This window comes from Chelonoidis abingdonii, chromosome 8 (assembly GCF_003597395.2).
Source record: "Chelonoidis abingdonii isolate Lonesome George chromosome 8, CheloAbing_2.0, whole genome shotgun sequence".
In the NCBI taxonomy this organism is placed as follows: domain Eukaryota; kingdom Metazoa; phylum Chordata; order Testudines; family Testudinidae; genus Chelonoidis; species Chelonoidis abingdonii.
Window position 1 is genome coordinate 69,543,090 of NC_133776.1, and position 19,964 is coordinate 69,563,053.

Here is a 19,964-nt window from a genome sequence, read left to right on the forward strand (position 1 = left end):
GGCCAGGAATCAAAGAGAAAAGTCAGGATCCAAATTCCAGAAGCACAAAATGGGGCAGCCCAGCACTTCTAATATTTCAAACCACTACGAATCCCATCAACATCAGATGACAATAAGAAGCTTTTAACAGCTGTTTCATTGTACTTTATCAGAATTACCATAAACATGTACAAGTTCTTTTTTTAAGGCTAAAGCACCAGAATGAGCTTTGTCAGATTACTCCTGTTATACATGCCTTGCATCTTTAGTAATGATGAGCATTAACATGATCTACTTATGCAGCCCCTTAAGCTAATTCTTTTTCCTCTCCAAGATAAAGGAGTTGAGCAATTGAAAATGACTTGAAACAGGAGCTGGCATCCACCAACTGTTGCTTAAAGTAACGATTTAATAAAGATGTATTTCTGTATGATTCAATGATTGCTTGATAGTGCAAGGTTCTTTTGTCTGGCCCCTAATAATGCTCCCTAGGATATACTATTCTCTACACAACAAAATAATTATATAGAGGTTTTGGCAAAGAAGCTACTGCCCTATTGAGCTGGCATTACAGGAAAATAGCTGTCTAAGCTATATAATTCAATGAGATATTTTAGAATTAAAGTATCTGTAAATCAGTTTTTAAAGCTATGGTGTTCAAAACCAAGAACAATATGTAAAATGTTCCTTTACCAAAGGGAATGACTAATCTTCTGCACAGCTTTGATAAGTTACAAGAAATAGGTTTATCTCAGAAGACTGGTTATGATTAATATGCAGCTCCTAAACCTCCTTAGCTCTGTATGGTCTCTGTCTAATTGAGACTAATAAAGATAGGTTAGGCATTTTTCATATTCCTTTTTCACCCATGATTTATATCTAATAGGATTTAGTACGCATTTGGTGTTAATTGTGTCGGGGATTGCACTCACTGCTATAAATCCTTTTTGTACTTTTAAAAGAAATTATGAAATTTCTATTTTTGTTTCATTTTAATTCCAGTTATCAGCCATATTTCCTACTTCTAATAGGATACAACTTATCAAAATGAAATGATTCTATTGTATTTATATAAAAAGCTCCATTTGACCTAGACATATTGCGATATTGATGCAAAATATAGCAGAGCAAAAACTGCATGTTCATGAGATAGTCTGGATCTCTTTCACACTCCCTGGGTCAGCAGAGCACAAACATGGCACATTAACTTTCTGCTAATGAATTTCCAGGATAAAGTCAATATGGAGGACATTGTCCATCTAGAAGTGTGAGCATATGAGCCATCAGTTATGCCTATAGCAACTGATTTAGGTATGAAGATGGAAGATGAGTGTCTAGAAACAAGACATGTTGATTCTTCAGCATGCCAACTGTGGAAAGTATGAAAATCAACCTCCTGACAAATAAGCAATGCTCTTACATTGGGGGAAAGGGTGAATTATCTTTCATGCACAACACCACATTTAAAAACAAGAATTGAAATGTTGGAGCAGGATACCTTTAACAAAACACTATGAATTTGTACATTATTACACATGTATGCTGCTTTTTATGTGAAATGTGCACTTTTCTACCCACTTCTTTACACGTCACGAAAGAGAAGCAACTGAAGAATAAAATGGCATTAGAAGTATTTTTTTTTATTCCCTAAGTCAGAGTAATGATTTGAAAGAAACAACATCAGGCTTTAGCACCTCAAATTAGAATGTCTATAGTAGATAGGAACATAGAAGAGGCAATACTAAAAAGCTCCAACTAGCCTAAAAGAGATCTGGAAAATGGTTTTGACTGTTAATTAGGCACATGATACCTGTAGCATGATGGCACTACTGTGTTTGGTATGCCAGTTAAGTTTGAGGCTTGCACCCTCTGTGGCAGCTGGTCCTGGCAACACTGGACTGAGATATTACTCATCTGATAAAACTAAAGGGGGAGGGGAAGTACTCCAGACATCAAAGACCAGCTCTGGTAATTAGCCAAGCTTCATCAAATAACACTTGGATTTCATGGAAACCTAAGCACTTGTATGTTACCTAGGAGCTGGCTTATGTGGTAGCTTTGAAGTTAAATTGCCATCCCTTCACAGCAGCCAGGACAGGATGCTTCGAGGAAGTATATTAAGGTACACTAAAGTTGCAGCCATTTGGACCTTAAAAAACAAAAACAAAAAACCCCTCCTGTCACTGTTCACCATTCACAACTAAATGGTTGTTTCCTTATAATTAAAGCATCAAGAATGCCTACTGATTGGCACTATTTAAACAGCAATTGGTTTACCTATATGCGAACAAAACTATTACATTTGTACATCGGTTTTAAGTTTTGGCTTTTGGTTTGTATCAAATGTTATAATGGGCTGTAGAGCTACAATTTTTTTTCTTTATTCATTTCCATATTAGCTTTTCAGAATAGTTGTTTTCACTGCTTATGTCACAGCGAGTGCGGACAACAAAAATACACCTCTACCCTCATATAACGCGACCTGATAGAACGCAAATTCGGACATAACGCTGTAAAGCAGCGCTCTGAGAGGGGAGGCTGCGCACTCCGGCGGATCAAAGCAAGTTCAATATAATCTGGTCTCACCTATAACACAGTAAGATTTTTTGGCTCCCAAGGACAACGTTATATCGAGGCAGAGGTGTACTCCATTACATTGATTTAAAAATGTTTACCTCCATGAAAAATTTCCCTCCCCCAATATAGTAATTAAATATTTGGTTGTACTTGATTTGCTACCAAATGAAATTCTCACATTTTATGCTTTTCGTTATTTAATTAGAATATATATCGTATGATACAAGGGATGGCAAAGGAAGTCCTGCTGTGACTTATTTCTTATCTTACTCCATTGTTTTCTCAAATCGTCAACCTTGAAGATACAATGCTCACAAATAATCACTGAACACTTGAAAAAGAGTGAAGTGATTTTCTGAATAAAGAGTGTCAGTTAATTTATTTGCCAAATTAATTACATGCAAAGTCCTTGTTTTGCAGTCAATTTTATTTATTTATGTTTAGATTTGTGGAGTATGTCCCAAATTCAACTACTCTGCACTCTGGGTGACATATAACAGTTTAAGTTAGTTTCATCATCATTCTGAGAATTAAACTGCTCACCCCACACTAACTCTGCACTATTACTAACTACTAAAACTTTTAAAACAAAACAAACAACTTAAATTCCTCAAATATCACCCAAATGCTTTAAGTAAAGCTGGACCTTTGCAGCATATCTGGAAGGTTAATCTAGGTGAAACAAGACCCAAAGCCAAGGGGCTTTCAAACTCAACACCCTGCCAATAGCCCCAAACATATTTATAAGGAAGCTCTGCTTTAGGAGCCTCTGCTCATCTCAACTGAAGTACCATGACACAAACTAAAGTGGACTCTTAGCATTTAGCATTTCCAGGAGGTCATGATCATTATCTTGGAAGCTCAAAAGCTAGCCAGGATTCTTGAGGTAGTAGTCTATACTGTAGCCCTGAATGGAATATTAAAACTTTAAAAAAGTCTTTGAAGTGTTCAGAAACTTCCTAAAAGCAAAGTCATCTTAAAAATTAAGTACTTTCCTTGCTAAAACAGTCCTCTCTATTACCACTCATTGCCAACTGATCAGTGGTAACATGGAAAGAATGAATTTTTTTTAAGTGAAGGGCCTAGGTCTATATCTATACATTTATCAGCAAAGGAAGATCCTCATTCAGCATGAAGTAGGGTTGCCAGTCCTCCAGTGTTATCCTGGAGTCTCCATGAATTAAAGATTAATCTTTAACTAAAGATTATGTCATGTGACAAAACCTCCAGGAATACATCCAACCAAAATTGGCAACCCTAGTATGAAGTGATGGTACTGGTACTGGTACTCCAAGCACATAGTAGGATTGCCCAAGCAAGATTTTAGAGAGACAAACTGCTACAATCCTCATTCTTCTGATGTATGCAGCTACAGTCCAAAGCCCCATTTTTCACAATCCATGCAAACCAAGTGTCCTGGCAAGTTTTTAAACTTGTTTTCTGTGTTCTGCTTACCAAAACATATCCCTGCATTCTGAGCTGGAGAAATGCTCTGATCTGCCACAATCTGTTATACAAAATTGCTGGTGCGGAGTGGCACTGCTGACATTTCACCCAGTGGTGGGTGCATTACAGTAACTATAACACGTTTTGATACCTTAAGATTGAAGGAATGCTTTAATACTTCGATAAAAATTTGTTAAGATAGTGAGATTGATGTTAGGACAAAAGTTACACATCACCAGGTTGTGTTAAACTGCGACTAAAAAATGTAATATTCAACTTGAAAAAACTGGGGAGAAATCCATCTGTTAGGTCACCAAAATAAGAAATATATGAATTGTAGACACATTCCTTTTTCAGAAGTGGACCTCAGGATCCGAGAAGTAAACATTTACTGAAAAAAAAGTCATTTTAAAGCCAATGAAGAAAGCCTTTAACAAATCTGCATTGTTCTTTTAAAACAAATTAGTTACTTTTTTCCTCCATCCTTAGGAGATGGAGAACAACTCAGTGCTTAGCAGGATTTCCAGTAGTATTCAGTGAGCACTTCTCACCGTAAAGTCCTATATTTAAAACCTAAACGAGTTGACTTTCTAAAAGATAAAATTGGTTTCCTTGATGCTGCCTCTCTTTTCAATAGTGATTAGAATTATGCAAGCACTTCACAGAATTTATTTATATTTTAATTTTTAGCCAACTGAATTTGCATATTAAAGAAAAAGATTTATAGCTACTTAATATTTATTTTATGCATAAATAGGTACTTGTTGAGGTTTTCCTGCAAAACATCAAGTGATCTGAATAAGAATTGAGGACATTAAGTACCTCACAGGACTGAGCCTTTTCTTGGCATGTTCCATACAAAATCATCTTTACAAGCCACAGTTACAAGAGATAATACAACCTACATTAAACCAGCTATTTTCATATTTTCTATTTTCATACTGCCAAGCGAACAAACGCATATAGCACATTACTGAGCAATGAAGACAGCAAAATTGGGTTAAGGAAATTAGTACCAATTTTATTCAGAAAAAAATAATAAAGTTGATTAGCTTCCCAAAAAAAAGTTAAAATACATATTGAATTGTTTCTGAGATTTTATTTATTCAAATGATTATCACTTGAAAGCAAAGGGTTGGTGACAGATATTGTTCAAAGCTACTTTTAATCTCCCTAAATTCAAGAACAGTACAATTCAATGTGGCACCATGCATGGTAGTTGTGTGTTAAGCTGACTGTCAAAATCTTCAGGCTCTGCGTTTTATTTCCCCCCCTTTAAATTTATAGCAGGAAATTTATTTCCCCACCCCCCAAATCTGCTATGTTATTCTGCCCTTTTTTATTAATGAAGTTTAACTTTTTGGTCAGGTAAAAGTTGCTGATAAATTTAAGTTTTTTTCATAAGTTTCAATAAATGACTCTTTACATTTTCATCTCTTCACCTGAAACATTAAACTTCTTTATAAAGATCATTGCCATCTACTAAAAATCATACTAACTTTGAAGGTTTCAAGAAATATTAGTCCCAAAACCATTTCTTGGTACCTACTGAGATTTAAATTACCTGCAACTAATAACCGCTCTTCAAGAGTTCTACCTCATGGCTTGTAAGTTGAATTCACCAGCATGCCATCTATGTTTTATATATGTAAATTCATGACATGGACAGCAATGCTTTAAGAGATTGCTACTAATTCCAATACAAATACACAAAAAAAGGCAAGTTCCTCCTACTTGGCTGTTTTATTGCAGTATTAATCGACAAAAAATATTCTAAAAGAAAGGCTATAATAGTCTGCTTTCAACAACTAAAGTATAAGAAAATACTGTAGTGCAAATCAAAACAAGCAGTAAGGTTTACAATGTGCTACCTAATATACAATTACTTTATTACAGAACCTTCAGCTTGTATACTAGTTCAATTATTGTTCTCTCTCGTATCTGGCATTGCCTATATTAAAAGAAAATTTATACTGACAAATTTCCTAAATGTTGAAATCATTCAGCAGAGCAAAGCATGATTTCTCTTACAAACTATGGCCCTTCAAATTATAACACTACTATACTGTAATCTTTTCTGAAAAGATTACAGATGTACATCACTAACTTGTAGGTTCCTACTGCATGAGAGAACGATGGGCTCTTTAACAGATCCAATATCACACAGGCCGCTCCTGACATTATCACCTGTTGAAGTGCGACCAACATGGGGCAAAAACGGGTTTTATAAAATGTTGAGAACCAAACTATTTTATAGGAAAAAGTTAAACAGTTTATAGTCTGATAATATGGGGAGCTGTTAGGGAAAAATTAATGCACCAATTACATATCAGGCAAAATAGATATTTAGACATCTGATTACCATTTCATTAATATCAAAGTACACTCATCTGCTAAAGACTCAGAACACCTGCCCAACTGTTTTGATTAATAATATCTGATAGACCTGCCTGGTTTATTACATCTGTAATCACAGATGTCACTCAACGTAATAAAGTCACCAGAAAGATGTCATGAGTAGTGAAAAAATGCTCACTCTGCAACATGGTAACATCCTGTTCAAGAGAGTTCTGAGGACTGCATTATTTAACAATGTTACTCTAAACAAAAGCGTATTGTTGTAATCTTCAAGAAACAATCAAGTGAAATGTGCAATGGTTTGGTTGGGGAGAGGAGGGTGTTCTTTTAGTATAGCAGCAATTTTACTCTGTCAAGGTTCAAACTATTTGTTATAAAATCTTCAAAGCTGCTTCACAGAATCCTTGGGATTTTCCTCATTTTATTAGGAATGCTGCCAGTTTCCCATACTTAAATTATCTTCTCTCAGGACTGCCTTCAGATTCATTCATACCTGGGAAAGAATTGGTTTCTGCAGTCCCCTTTCCCAGTTTCTACAGTATAAACAGAAAAATGAAATAGGATTGACCATTTCATTCATTTTTCCGAGAAAGGAAATGCCTTATAACACACAGGCTGCTATATCACTACTCTGATCTCACATCCGAAGGAGCATTTGAAATAACACTATTTACAAGCCAAGGAGCACAGCAAGTAGATAGACTTTTTAGATTCTGTTCTAACCCTGGCATATCTCAAATGGGCTTTGAACACGTAAAATGCAGATGCACTAATTATTAGACCTTAAAAAGAACAAAAAGTTAAAATTTATGGTTCATAACACAAGACTACACAGCAAAAGAATCACTGAAGTGATTCAAACAGAAAAACACTGCAGCAGACTTCAGACGAGTGGTTGGTTTAATGCCTTCTTGAAAAGCCTTTGTACCATAGTTACATCAATAGATATCCTGGCTCCAGGCTGTCATTTAAAATGTATGTTTTTAATTACCACACTTAAAAATTTTTAAAACTCTTTTGCAAAACTATCCTCACGTCCTGAGTCTATTCTCACAACAAAATAATATATTTGTTTAATAAACCATATAGAGGTGCTGACTGCATCTAGAATCAATGACACTGACCTAATCTCAGGCATTACTTTTTCCACAAAAATCTTCATCACTGCTTCTCAATTTTACACGTGAATTCAAGTTTAACATTAGATCTGCATTCTTCTGTTCCACAGTACTTTTGACCTCACTAATGTTTCAGCAAATACCTCGTTTCATAGTACATGACATTTGTTGACAAGCCCAAACCTTCTCCCACTGAACTCAATGGCAGTTTTGCCCTGCCTTCTGCAACAGCAAGATCCAGCCACAACAGACTTCATATATATAATGACTTTATTTGCAAAGCAATGAGGTGTTACACACACTAAGTGACAAAAGCAAACAAGAGTCAAAATAGAAGACACTCCCAGTAAAACACTAAAACCATAGTTTCTGGAAGGCCTTATGTCATGCTTGAAGTCTGCATGATTACCTAAAGTTCTAGATCCTATATTCTAAGTGTCTCATAGCTCCAAGTGATATTCTGCAGCAGATTTTTTTGTAGTTGACTATAAGCCACAGCTGAATATCAAGGTCTACATGAGACACAATAAGCTCAAGACCAACTGAATTTTGTAACTATGAATCAAGTATTACTTTTGCAATAAAAAGCAAAACCTGCCTCAACTGCATATAGAAGGCCTGATTCAAAGTCTGTTGTTAACGCTAAGACTCTCAATGAGTTCAACAGGCTTTGAATCAGATTCTTGAGATATTACAGTAAATTAATAATTTCTTACAATTTTCCCCTAAACCATTAAACTGATAATATGATAAAACAAGCACTATCTGGCATGTGTTACGGGTGCATAAAATATGATGAAATAACAATGTTAAGCCTAAATTCTACAATATAAACATGAACTTAGGAAAAAACACCACCACATTTGTACTCACCACAACTTTACTTCCAACTATCTGCATGCAGTGGTCAGCGAAGAATGGTTATAGTGTAAAAAAAACAAAAAACATAGCAAAGTTATTAGTAGGCTGTAGCATTTCACACAAGTAGTCAAATGTTTAATTATTAGTAAATAATAATTAAATTCTTTTAATACTTCATTTATCAAACTAGCATATTCTGAGGTGGAAAAAATAGCTGAGATTTTTACTTATGTTCAGTTACTAATATTTTATATCTTGAAGAGCGGTCTAGTTTGATATCTTCATATCAAGTATTAAAAGACTGAAAAAAGTGTTAAGATATCAGGCACTAGACATTTTAACAGATGTAGAGAAGAACTCAACTACAAAGTGAATACCTCCTTTAATAACATATTAATTTACATTTTACCTCTATTATTATAACAAGTGTTTTTCACTTGAACAGAGCTTTTACTATATTTTAGAGGGAACATTTCTTTAATTCAGTTTTCATAAGCTCACTTATGTGTCTTTGAGCTGAAAGTCTCATCTTAGTATTTTCATGAAGTCCTCACATCACATTTTTGTTCAAATATTCAGTATGGATGTTTTCAAAATGACAAAAACCCATAATCCAGAATTTGTGTTTTTAGAAGCCATCATTTTTCATTGTGCCATCACTGCACTTAACAGCAACCATGCACACAGATTAACAGGTAGCTGGATTTGCACTTAACACTTCATCCACAAGAAAACCATGCATTTCTGCTTGGTTCATTAACCCCAGATGATTTTGCCCCTTAAAACCAAAAGATTCCAACTTTACTCCTCACCCGTTGCAGTATAATAAGCAATTCAACTCCCTTGGAAAGGACCCTTTGTCCATGCCCACAGACTGAGACCCAACCGGTCAAGGGGTGTATGGTCCAGACACTCCTTACCACTTTGTTCTGCCCCTTACACGTTACTGAGTTTTGTTGTCTTAGATCTCCCTGAAGTTATCTATACAACTATAGTGTTGAAAAACTACAGACAGACAGCAAATTGAATTAAAACGACAAACTGTTTATCCAACTTCTCTAGATTTAGTCTTACTGTAAACAAAGCAAGGCAATATCTTTTCCCTAACCAGGGAGCAACAGTAAATATCTATAACCCTTGAACGCAATTACCTCTGATCCCTAAAATCTGGCCATCTTTTCATTGCTGTGCACTGATCCTAGCAATTACAGACCAGTAAGCCAAACTTGGTTTGAAACTACAGTACAGAACAGAATTATCAAACAAATGTACACAATTGTGTTAGGTGCTGTACTAACGCAACTTTGAGATACTGCATTCTTATTGGAGAAGGGCCAGAATAGTTTTAAATACTCAATTACTTTAGGTATCTCAATGAATAAAGGAATCTGCTTTATGAAACAAGACAACAACCTGGAACTGACCAAAGAAGAGAGGAGACTGCCATCAGTACATTTTGCCTTAAGGGGATTAGATAAGCATTTGCATTGTATGAAGTTCCAGGGAGAAATGAGCATTAAGATGGGACATTGTAAATCACAACTTGACTGCATTTGCTGAGTGCTGACCCCAGAGTACAGCTTGTATAAGTGGCCCATTGTCACGGCCATATCAATGAGGAAGGTAGCCATGGCAGAGGAGCAGAAGCATGGCATTGGGTTGTAGCTACAGAACACACAGCCTCACTTAGAAGTCCCTAAGGCACCAGACAGCCTTATTCTGGCCAAGTTACTACATGAGTCAACCAATGAGAAGCATATGTAACCAATGCAGGATTCCTTGAGTTTTTGGACAGCTCCAGTAACTATCACAGCTCTCAAGCTGGGTAATAATACTGACTTGGGTCAATTTTCGTTGCTGCTACTGGCAGCCCTACAGCAAAGGTTGATTTCATTCTACTGCAAGAAAAGGTCACCTGAACCCCAGTTTTATGAATGCTAAGTCCCCTGAAAAATCATTTTAGCCAAAACTATTCTGATTAATTAAGGTTAGAGACCCATGTGGGCTCTCTAAAACGTAGAGTTGGCAAGGTCCTTAACGAACCTAGAGGTTGTGGGATGTGCAAATAATGAACTCGTACAGGTAAGTGGAAGGCCCTAATAGCTACAAGATGGACTTTAACAGAACTTAGTGACCAAGTCAACATCTTCAAATTTAACAGGTAGTCCAATATGTGAGTTTAGTGAGAATCTGAAGCAGACAAACCACAGTAGACTTACTTCCACTTTTGAAGTTCAGTCTTCCTCATGGACAGTTTTCTATTGTTCAACAGTATGTTCTGCACTTCAAACGAAGAGTCTATTTTTACACCTACTAGCCATCCAGGAGCCAAGCCATGTGATGTGGCACAGGTAGACTGGGGTGAACGGTTTTCCCTGAGTCTTGACTCAACAAGCCTGTTGTCAGTGGCAGCCAAAGAGGTGGCCAAAGCAACAGGTCGTGGAACTATATCTGCTTCAGCCAGGTTGACACCATTGGATGATGTTGACTTAGCTCTTTTTCAGAAATTTGAGATGCAGTGGTGTTGGGAGACAAAATTCCAGCAGGGCTCTTCACCAGCACGGAAACCACCTCCTTGCGAACTGCAGTCAGAACCCTCCCCTAGTGTAACTTGCATCACTGCTTGTTGGATGTCAAAGAGGTCTATTTCTGGGAAGCCCCAAATGAAAAACATTGACTGTATAATCTGATTCCTCAGATCCCATTTGTGGGCCTAGCAAAAATGTCAGTTCAGTGTGTTGGTTACCATATTCTGCAGACCTGATAAGCCTGCAGTTGTGATGTCTATCGGATGGGCTATGCATCCATTCCTAAGTACCAATGCTTTTATTCCCAAGGATAGGATCTTGCTCCTATCTGGTGGCTTACATCAGTGGTTCTCAACCAGAGGTGTGTGTACCCTGGGAGTCTTCCAGGGGGTACATCAACTTGTCTAGATATTGTCTACTTTAACAACAGTATACATAAAAATCACTATCAATGTCAACTAAACTAAACTAAAACTAAAATTTCATACAGATAGTGACTTGTTTATACTGCTCTATATACTATACACTGAAATCTAAGTACAATATTTATATTCCAATCAATTTAATTTTACATGGTAAAAATGAGAAAGTAAGCAATTTTTCAATAATAGACAGTGGAGACAATTAGAATGACTGTCGCTCCAGGGAAGAGACCTTCTGCATGTACGGTAGGATTTAAAACTTAGGTTTCTGGAATAACAAATTAAAAAAAAAAATCAAAGCCTCTGACAAAGAGACAGATCCTTATCAAGGTGGAAATGGAAGGGAGTGCTGAACCACACCTATGAAAGACTGAACAAGGCAGGGCCACAAGACACACAAATAAATGTGTGCAGTATGTCAATAGTTAGATGTTGTAAAACAATAAGGAAACAAGGTAATTATAGTAGCAAGCCTACGACTAGTAGCACTATCTAATTGACACCACAGAGCTCGGTGCCATGCTAAAGGAATTGAGAAGGAAACAGAGCAGCAACATGCTCTCAGACAGGGCATGAGGGTGTACAGACCACAGGAATAGACCATATGGACACGACTACCAAAGGTCTCCCAGCTCAGGTACGCCCCCTCCCCACAAAGTGGTGAACCCACAGGGACAATTATGTAAACAAAAAAAAATCAATTAATTAGCTAATAATTAAAATGCTTAAAAGCTGTATCTTTTGATATTGTGATATCCTGGGGGAGGAGTCTTGTACTCCTCAGGTTTTTAAGTTATTTTTACCTTAAATAGTCAGTGGAACTATTATCTGACCTAACAGGGTAGGAGAAACTTTCTGGCAAAAAACCAAAATCATATAGTTCAGCTATTAATGGATGAATCCCAAGAGTAGTAAGGACAATCTAAAGGAGTAAAGACAAAACTAGGAAACTTATACAGCGTAATTAATAATATAGTTTTAAGGCCATTTATGTTTTTGATTAATATATATTTTTAATTAGGCTGTTAGACACTGGCATAAAAAAAAAAAAAAACACACACACACACACACACCTGGAACAGCCCCTACTACAACTAACCATTCAAGAGAGTTTACTGCTAATATGCCTTTTACTTCCAGAAGGGAGCTGCCAGCTGAAGTGTGTAGACTACTGGGTGTAGACCATGGACCATGTGAACCTCAACTGTGGGATATGAACACATGAAATTGGTGGTCACATGGATCTGCCTGACCTTTGTTGCCAAATTCTTCTATCACCCATCAACTTGACTTGCAGAAGGCTGGCCACTTAGCAAAGCATCTGCAAACTCACAGTAAATCAACCGAGGTGCCATTCACCACCTACAAAATACTTATGCAACAAAGAAAAGAAGCCACTCAAGGCACCAAAACTGTAAGTTACTCATGAGAATGTCTAGCAAGAGAATAATATCCACAGAAGCAGTCAATAAGTGGGAAGGAAGCATGTTCAGCAGAGGACAATGACCATTAAGCGAACAAAGCAGATTGATGAAAATAGTACTTAAGAATAGAAGGACATTGCATTTGAGTCAACTGTTGAATTTGTTTTCTCCTTTTAATCAACTGCTGTAGTTGCCACAGAAAGGTTATTAAACATAGATGCAATTATGAAACATAGACAAATCTTAAGGACACTTAACAGGTGGGTCACACCATTAAAATCATTAACTCCTAAGTTTAGTTATTTTACATACATAAATTGTTCATTAGACTTAAGCCAAAAGACAAGTTAGGGCCACAAGAATAATAATGTTACCGAGAAAAAGTTACAAACATACATCTACACTTCTGCTTTAATTATAAATTCCATTCAAGTTTTAGAACTCAATTGACATGCACCTGAATTATTGTGAGCTGGAGTACAATATTCTAAAAGGAAAACATTTTAGACATCAGTGAAACATCCATACTGAAGGCTGAACAACATTTTGAAATGAAGATTTCTCTGAAGGTTCTTTCGGGAAAAAAAAAAAAGAAAAACTATACTTAGTATTGTATCTAAAATCAACTCCAAGTTTACACTATACTTCTCCACACTGTATTACATATTGTGATAAGGTTAAAGATTCTTAAAATGCAAACAAAAGCTGTTAGGCATGCAACCTTACCCATGCTTTATTATTAAATTTCTAAATTATGTCAATTATTGAGAAACAATCTGATCATCTTCAGGGAAAAAGCCACTTTCAGAAAATATTTTTGAAAAGAGTATTGCTTTAAATATTCCAAGTAGAGACTTTTTTCCGGTCCTTCTGCAACAAGGAAGTTTTAGGAACATGTAATTGGTTTTCCTCTTGCTTAGACTGATCCCACATTTGATTTTTTTAATAATATCAAATGGAGAAAAAGCAGCTTTAAAGCATCCTAATCAAAAATGCCTTAATAAACCCAGAACTAGTTCACACAAAATATTACCAAATAATTTTCATAATAGTGCAATGTTACTACAACTTGTGTATTGGATGACTGTAGTATGTTTAAAGCAATACATGTTTCTAAATTCTGGATTTTTCATTTTTTGAAGGACAAACCTTAAACTTTCATGTTTATCCATTTAATAAAGCAAAGACAGATGCGACTTTCTTTCAATATCTCTATTTACACATTACATCAGCCAACTTTCCTCATTCAGTGAAAAGGATAATCATGTAACTTCTTCCAAAAATTCATTTAGTTATTTGTAGTTTTGGTGTTGCAAGAAATTATCCGAAGTCAAAACTTCATATAGTAACAGTGTACTGATGAAAATCTATTAAAAAAACTCAGAAGCTCAAGTCACTTACCTCACTTTCAGTTCTATGCTTATCATTAGGAAGATAAACTAACAATCTTATTTTCCAGTTCATTTTAAAAATAAAAACACATGATTATCCATGTATAGTTATCTGTATTTTGCACTCAGACTTAGTTATATAAAATTACTAAAATTTCTGCATTTAGGTATAACACTGAACATAAATCTTGTGTTTCCCAAAACAGTTTGCTATAAATAACGGAGTGCAAAAATGGGGGAAATGTCCAAATTTCCAAGTGAAACTCTATGCATCACCCAATTCTATTGAAAATAATGCTAATGGCAAATTTCACTTATCGCTTGAAACAGATTTCTGCTCTTGGATACCAAAAGCAAATTTAAAAAAAATGCTGCTACTCTGCTCTGGCAGCGCTGCAATGCGTTAAGTTGTTTGACATTCAGAAATCAGTTTGCTTAAAGTACAACGTATAGCAAATACAAGAGAGGAATACAGGGCAAAATACATTGGTAATTTACAGTGGAAGTACTACAGATGTTTCATATAAATGTTCAAATAGTTTTGTAACATCTTTTTACACCTCAAAAGGAAATCATTTACCAGTATGAAACTTCTGTAACATAAAAGCATTATGGTTCTATTTAATAACCTGTGTTATCAAGTGGTATTAATTTTTCCTACAACTGAGAAATATAAATGAGATTTCAACCATTTGAGACTATACTGCATCTCTCCCATCCAAACAGATGTCCAAGGACAGGTTATCATCCTTCACTGCAATCAACCTTAACTGGACATTGGCAAACTGGAGATGGATAATCCTGTGGCCATTTTACCTGAAAAAAATCTTTCCCTCTAGGGACTTTGCATGCATCCATATACTTGTAAGTAACTGACCACCTAACAAAGTGGTGAATTGTGGATCCACTAACACAAGGTGTTTATGAGCACAGCAAGGAGCATGGAAATCGTTCAACACTGAAGACTTACAGCTCCCTAAGATTCTCCCTAGGAATGGTGGTATTTCATCTTACTACAGAACGTTTCTCAGCAGCACCAGAACACCTTGTGCTCCCACCTACAGTACTTAACTAATTTAACAAATTGACCTTGTCCAACATCAATTTTATTACTTTACAAATTTGACAATTCCATGTTTTCATCAAGTCGTACTGATTACCCTAAAGCAGTAGATTTTGAAGTCTGACTAGTTTACAGAGAAGTGAGTATCATGTTGGAGATTAATTAAAATTTAGTACACCTTAAACAGTTTATCTACAATTGATAGAATTTTAAAGTGCATTATGCAGAATGGATTTCTAAGCCTCTAAGGATAGTCTGATTGCTGCCTCAGTTTATTTCATCTCAAAAAGTATAAAGTATACATGAAGCCAAGCTTATTATTCTGGTCTATCTAGGAAAAGTTAACTTACAGATTTAGCAGTTGCAGAAATATACTGGCCAACCATCTCACGTTTTGTGGTCAAATCCTTATTTCGTAAAGGAGCTTTACGTTCTTCATTTAAGTTCATGTCTTCCTGTAAATGAGCAGACAACATAAAATGACATGATAATATTTATTTCAGTTTTTATTTATCTTGACTAGTACTGATGCCTCTCTACAAATAAAAGCTGCTCCATATTTGAAAATTAACAGTGACTGAGTTAGTGTGTACCTACTTGAAATATCTGTGGTAATACAGTCAGTTATTCCCTTACACTGTCCTCTGAACTGTCTCAAATTTAATTTTTATTCTATACCTTTAACTATGTTATGAACTTTCATTTTACAATTTTCCATAACACCCCACAACAATGAGCTTTATGTTCAACACAACCAGCACATAAGTATGGTTCCGTCAAAAACACAAGAAAACTAAGATGCTAAAATTGAATCCAATTCAGATGTTAAGTTGACCACATGTGTATGTTTTGTATTAGTGTCCAAAGCTATGTTTTTTATAAAAAACCTTTTAGTGGCATAAAAACTTGTCACTTTGGACAAAATTGCTTCAGTATTAACAAGAATTTTAGATGTTTGACACATTAACCAAGTTTGTGAATTTTTTTTTACACAGGCCAGTTTCTCACAATAAGGATCAAAAGGAAGCTTCCCGAACCTATATTTAACCACTAACAGGTGGGATTATCCCTCATTGATTTAAGACTACTACAATCCCACTGATCAAGCCATATTCCCTGATCGATTAATAGAATCTCATCAGAACACTCACGTTTCCCTGACTTGTAGAAGTTCTGATATTGGAAGGTGCATGTTTACACTAGCTATTTGCTTTCTATGAGCTGGTGCCATTCTCACAACCTGAATGTTAATGAAGTGCTGAACTTGTTTTTCCAGCACAGATGAGCATTTTAACTATGAAACTTTAGAAAAATATATGTAAAAATCTCAATTCCAGCATCCACATTAGCATTCAGTTTATAAAATAGAAAGAATGGAAAGGCCCTACCGAAGATAAAGTATGATTTACATAAATCTTTTGTTAAAAAAATGCCATTTTCCATCCTGAAACCCATCGACTTAAATCGTCCTCAGAATGCACTGACAGAAACCCCCAAACCCCACACTAATTCTGGCCTTCGCAGAAACCAATTTGACATTTCTGTCCAAATTGAGATTTTTTCCTCTCTTAATGCAGCCCACTATTTCCATTCTCTGATGGTGGTACTTATTCTGCCATCCTCCAATGTTATCAGGTTTATCACCTGAGGGCCTTTTTATTTATTATTTTAATCCCCCTCCATGGTTTCAATAAACAAACTGAATTTTGGTTAAGCATTTTTGTTGATGTTTAGTATTTTGGTAGCTGCAAGGTGGGTATATATGGGTACAGTAAAAGCACAGTATGACTGTTAAACTTATTTTCTTGCTTTTGTAATTTTGCCCAGTACATTGTGCAGAGCCAACTGAACTTTACACAACTAAGTTTTTCTTTACATGTACATCTAGGCATCACAAGAATGTATGTAGTTTAGTGTGCTTTAAGTAAACAGATCCTGCAATCACAAGTTGTTTCATTTGAAGTTGATTACTGCTGCAATTGTACACGAGAATGGCAGAAATTGTCTGCTATACATTCGGTCCTTCACTCCACATTTTAGAAGACTACAGTACAAACTGATGTCTTATTTTCACCGCTGCAGAGCTGCCACAGTTCTCATTGGGCTTAAAATGATTTGTGCATACAAAGCAACTCTGGATATCAACGGCTAGGTTGAAATGGGCATTTAATCCCTTCATTTACCTCAGTTTACACTTCTTCAATTTCAAAAGCTTTGCTAGTCACTAAGAGATTTTGTCAAAGAGTAAAACTTCACAGACTTGGATGCTTAGTTACTTCAGTGACAACTTCCTTCTGTCTTCACAGGCAGTGCTCTTATCTATAACAACCTGACCCATATTTTATCTAGCTACTTTCAAGCACGGCTCCTCCTTTGCTGAAACACGTCTCCAAAAAGTCAGTTGCACATTTGTAAAGATCATTAAGGACTGCTTTTTGTGTGTTCTGTGCAAGAGGGTGAATTCTACTATGAATTACATTACAAAAATCTCTAATTCAACTATCTCATCTACTCTATAGAAAAATGTATCATCACATACAAACACTACAGTCAACCCCTCCATATTTCTCAGCTACTCTGAAAGTAGCAGTTTTGACTGTTTTGAGCACGCTAACTCAAAATGAAAAAAAAAAACCTTGAGTATTAATTCTCCACTGGTTTGCACTTTGTGTACTCACTGCACTTGTTCAAACTCCATTTGAAATAGCTGTGAAACAGTGGTATTTCACACCCACTTGGACCAGGCACTGCTGATGCAAGGTACAAAACAATGGCAAAGGTCAGACTGACAGACACATTTCACAGTGCAATTGTCAAGCATAACTCAAGTGACCACCACTCAATAATACTGTAGTGACAGCTACCACAAACTTCATTTTCTATGGATTAATACTACATCTAATTAATTCATTGTTCAACAGTGATCTGTACCTCTCACGGGTCATGTTATACGGAGGGCGGCATAATCTCAGGCTCTGACTATAACAGTCATTTGTTACTCTGCCTAAAGATAGTATTTGTGATGAGCAGGTCATGCGCCACACGTTCACTGAGGAGGAGAGTACCACTGAGGTTTATATTTCCCACCCTCTCTTTGCCTATTGTGCCACTCCAGAGTTGGGTATCCCGTCCAATGCTGGCACTGAAATATCCCATGAGGATGAATTTGTCTGCCTTAGGAGTGGCTGAGGACTGCATCGAAAGTCCAAAGGTGGCTATGTGACAACAAAAACAAGTGTGGGCAAGAGAAGGTCTGTCATAAACAGATAGTTAAGGGTTAATGTCTCTTTTAGCTGTAAAGGGTTAAGAAGCTCAGTAAACCTGGCTGACACCTGACCAGAGGACCAATAGGGGGACAAGATACTTTCAAATCTTGGTTGAGGGAAGTCTTTTGTTTGTGCTCTTTGTGGTGGTGTTGTTTGCTCTTGGGACTAAGAGGGACCAGACGTCAATCCAGGCTCTCCAAATCTTTCTGAATCAGTCTCTCATGTTTCAAACTTGTAAGTAATTAGCCAGGCAAGGCCTGTTACTCTTATGTTTGTTTTCTCAACTTGTAAATGCTTCTTTTTGCTGGAAGGATTTTACCTCTGTTTGCTGTAACTTTGAACCTAAGGCTAGGGCGGGGTCCCTCTGGTCTGTAGGAATCTAATTATCCTGTAAAGCATTTTCCATACTAATTTTAGAGAGATAATTTTTACCTTTTCTTTCTTTAATTAAAAGCTTTCTTTTTAAGAATCTGATTGATTTCCCCTTGTTTTAAGATCCAAGGGGATTGGATCTGGACTCACCAGGGACTGGTGGGGGAAAGGAGAGGGGATAGTTAATTTCCCCTAGTGTTAAGATCCAAGGGGATTGGATCTGGACTCACCAGGGACTGGTGGGGGGAAAGGAGGGGATAGTTCAATTTCCCCTTGTGTTACAGATCCAAGGGTTAAGATCCAAGGGGTTTGGATCTGTGTTCACCAGGGAATTGGTGAAGTCCCTCAAGGCAACCCAGGGAGGGGATGAAGTTTTGGGGGAACAGAGAGTGCTCCAGACACTGGAATTCTGGGTGGTGGCAGTGTACCAGAACTAAGCTAGTAATTAGGCTTAGAAGTGTCCATGCAGATCCCCACATCTATACCCTAAAGTTCAGAATGGGGAAAGAAACCTTGACAAGGCCTCTGAGATCCAGGCTTTCATAGACCAGGGTGACAAGAGAAGCTTCTTTCAAGCAACAAAAGTGATATACGGGCCAAGCTCCAAAGCCCCAAACCCCTTATGTTATCAGGATAGCTCAACCCTCCTCAAAGACAATATACACATTAAACAATGCTGCAAAAAGTACTTGGACAGCCTACTAAACCACGAATCCACAGTCTCCGAAGACACTATCAAGTTTATTCCACAATGCTCAACACCACCTTGTTGATCCCCCATCTTCTGAGGAAGTCCGGCATGCCATCACTGAGACAAAAATCACAAGGCACCAGGCTCAGACAGCATCTCAGCTGAGGTTTTTAAAGCTGGTGGAAAAATGCTCCAGCACAAACTTTGCCAACTCCCTCGACAAAACCTGGACCTGTGAAGAAATTCCGCCTGACTTTAAGCATTCCAACATTGTTACAATATTCAAGAAAGGAGGCATATCTTTATGTGGAAACTACAGAGATACTGCCCTCCTCTCCATCGCAAGGAAAATCCTTGCCTGGCTCCTACTAAACCACCCCCTCCCCCTTGCTAAGGAATTCCTCCCCAAATCACAGTGTGGCTTCAGGCCATCCTGAGGCACAACTGACATGATGTTCATGGCATGAC

General features: G+C 36.8%; 1 protein-coding gene across 1 annotated transcript in view; it reads right to left on the reverse strand.

Annotated features, from left to right (window-relative positions):
* Window positions 1-19,964, reverse strand: part of DIAPH2 (diaphanous related formin 2) — an 854,113-nt gene that overhangs the window by 780,959 nt on the left and 53,190 nt on the right. Inside the window, 2 exon segments of the mRNA XM_075068735.1 lie at window positions 8,352-8,372; window positions 15,518-15,622. Of these exon segments, the coding sequence (XP_074924836.1) occupies window positions 8,352-8,372; window positions 15,518-15,622 (126 nt within the window).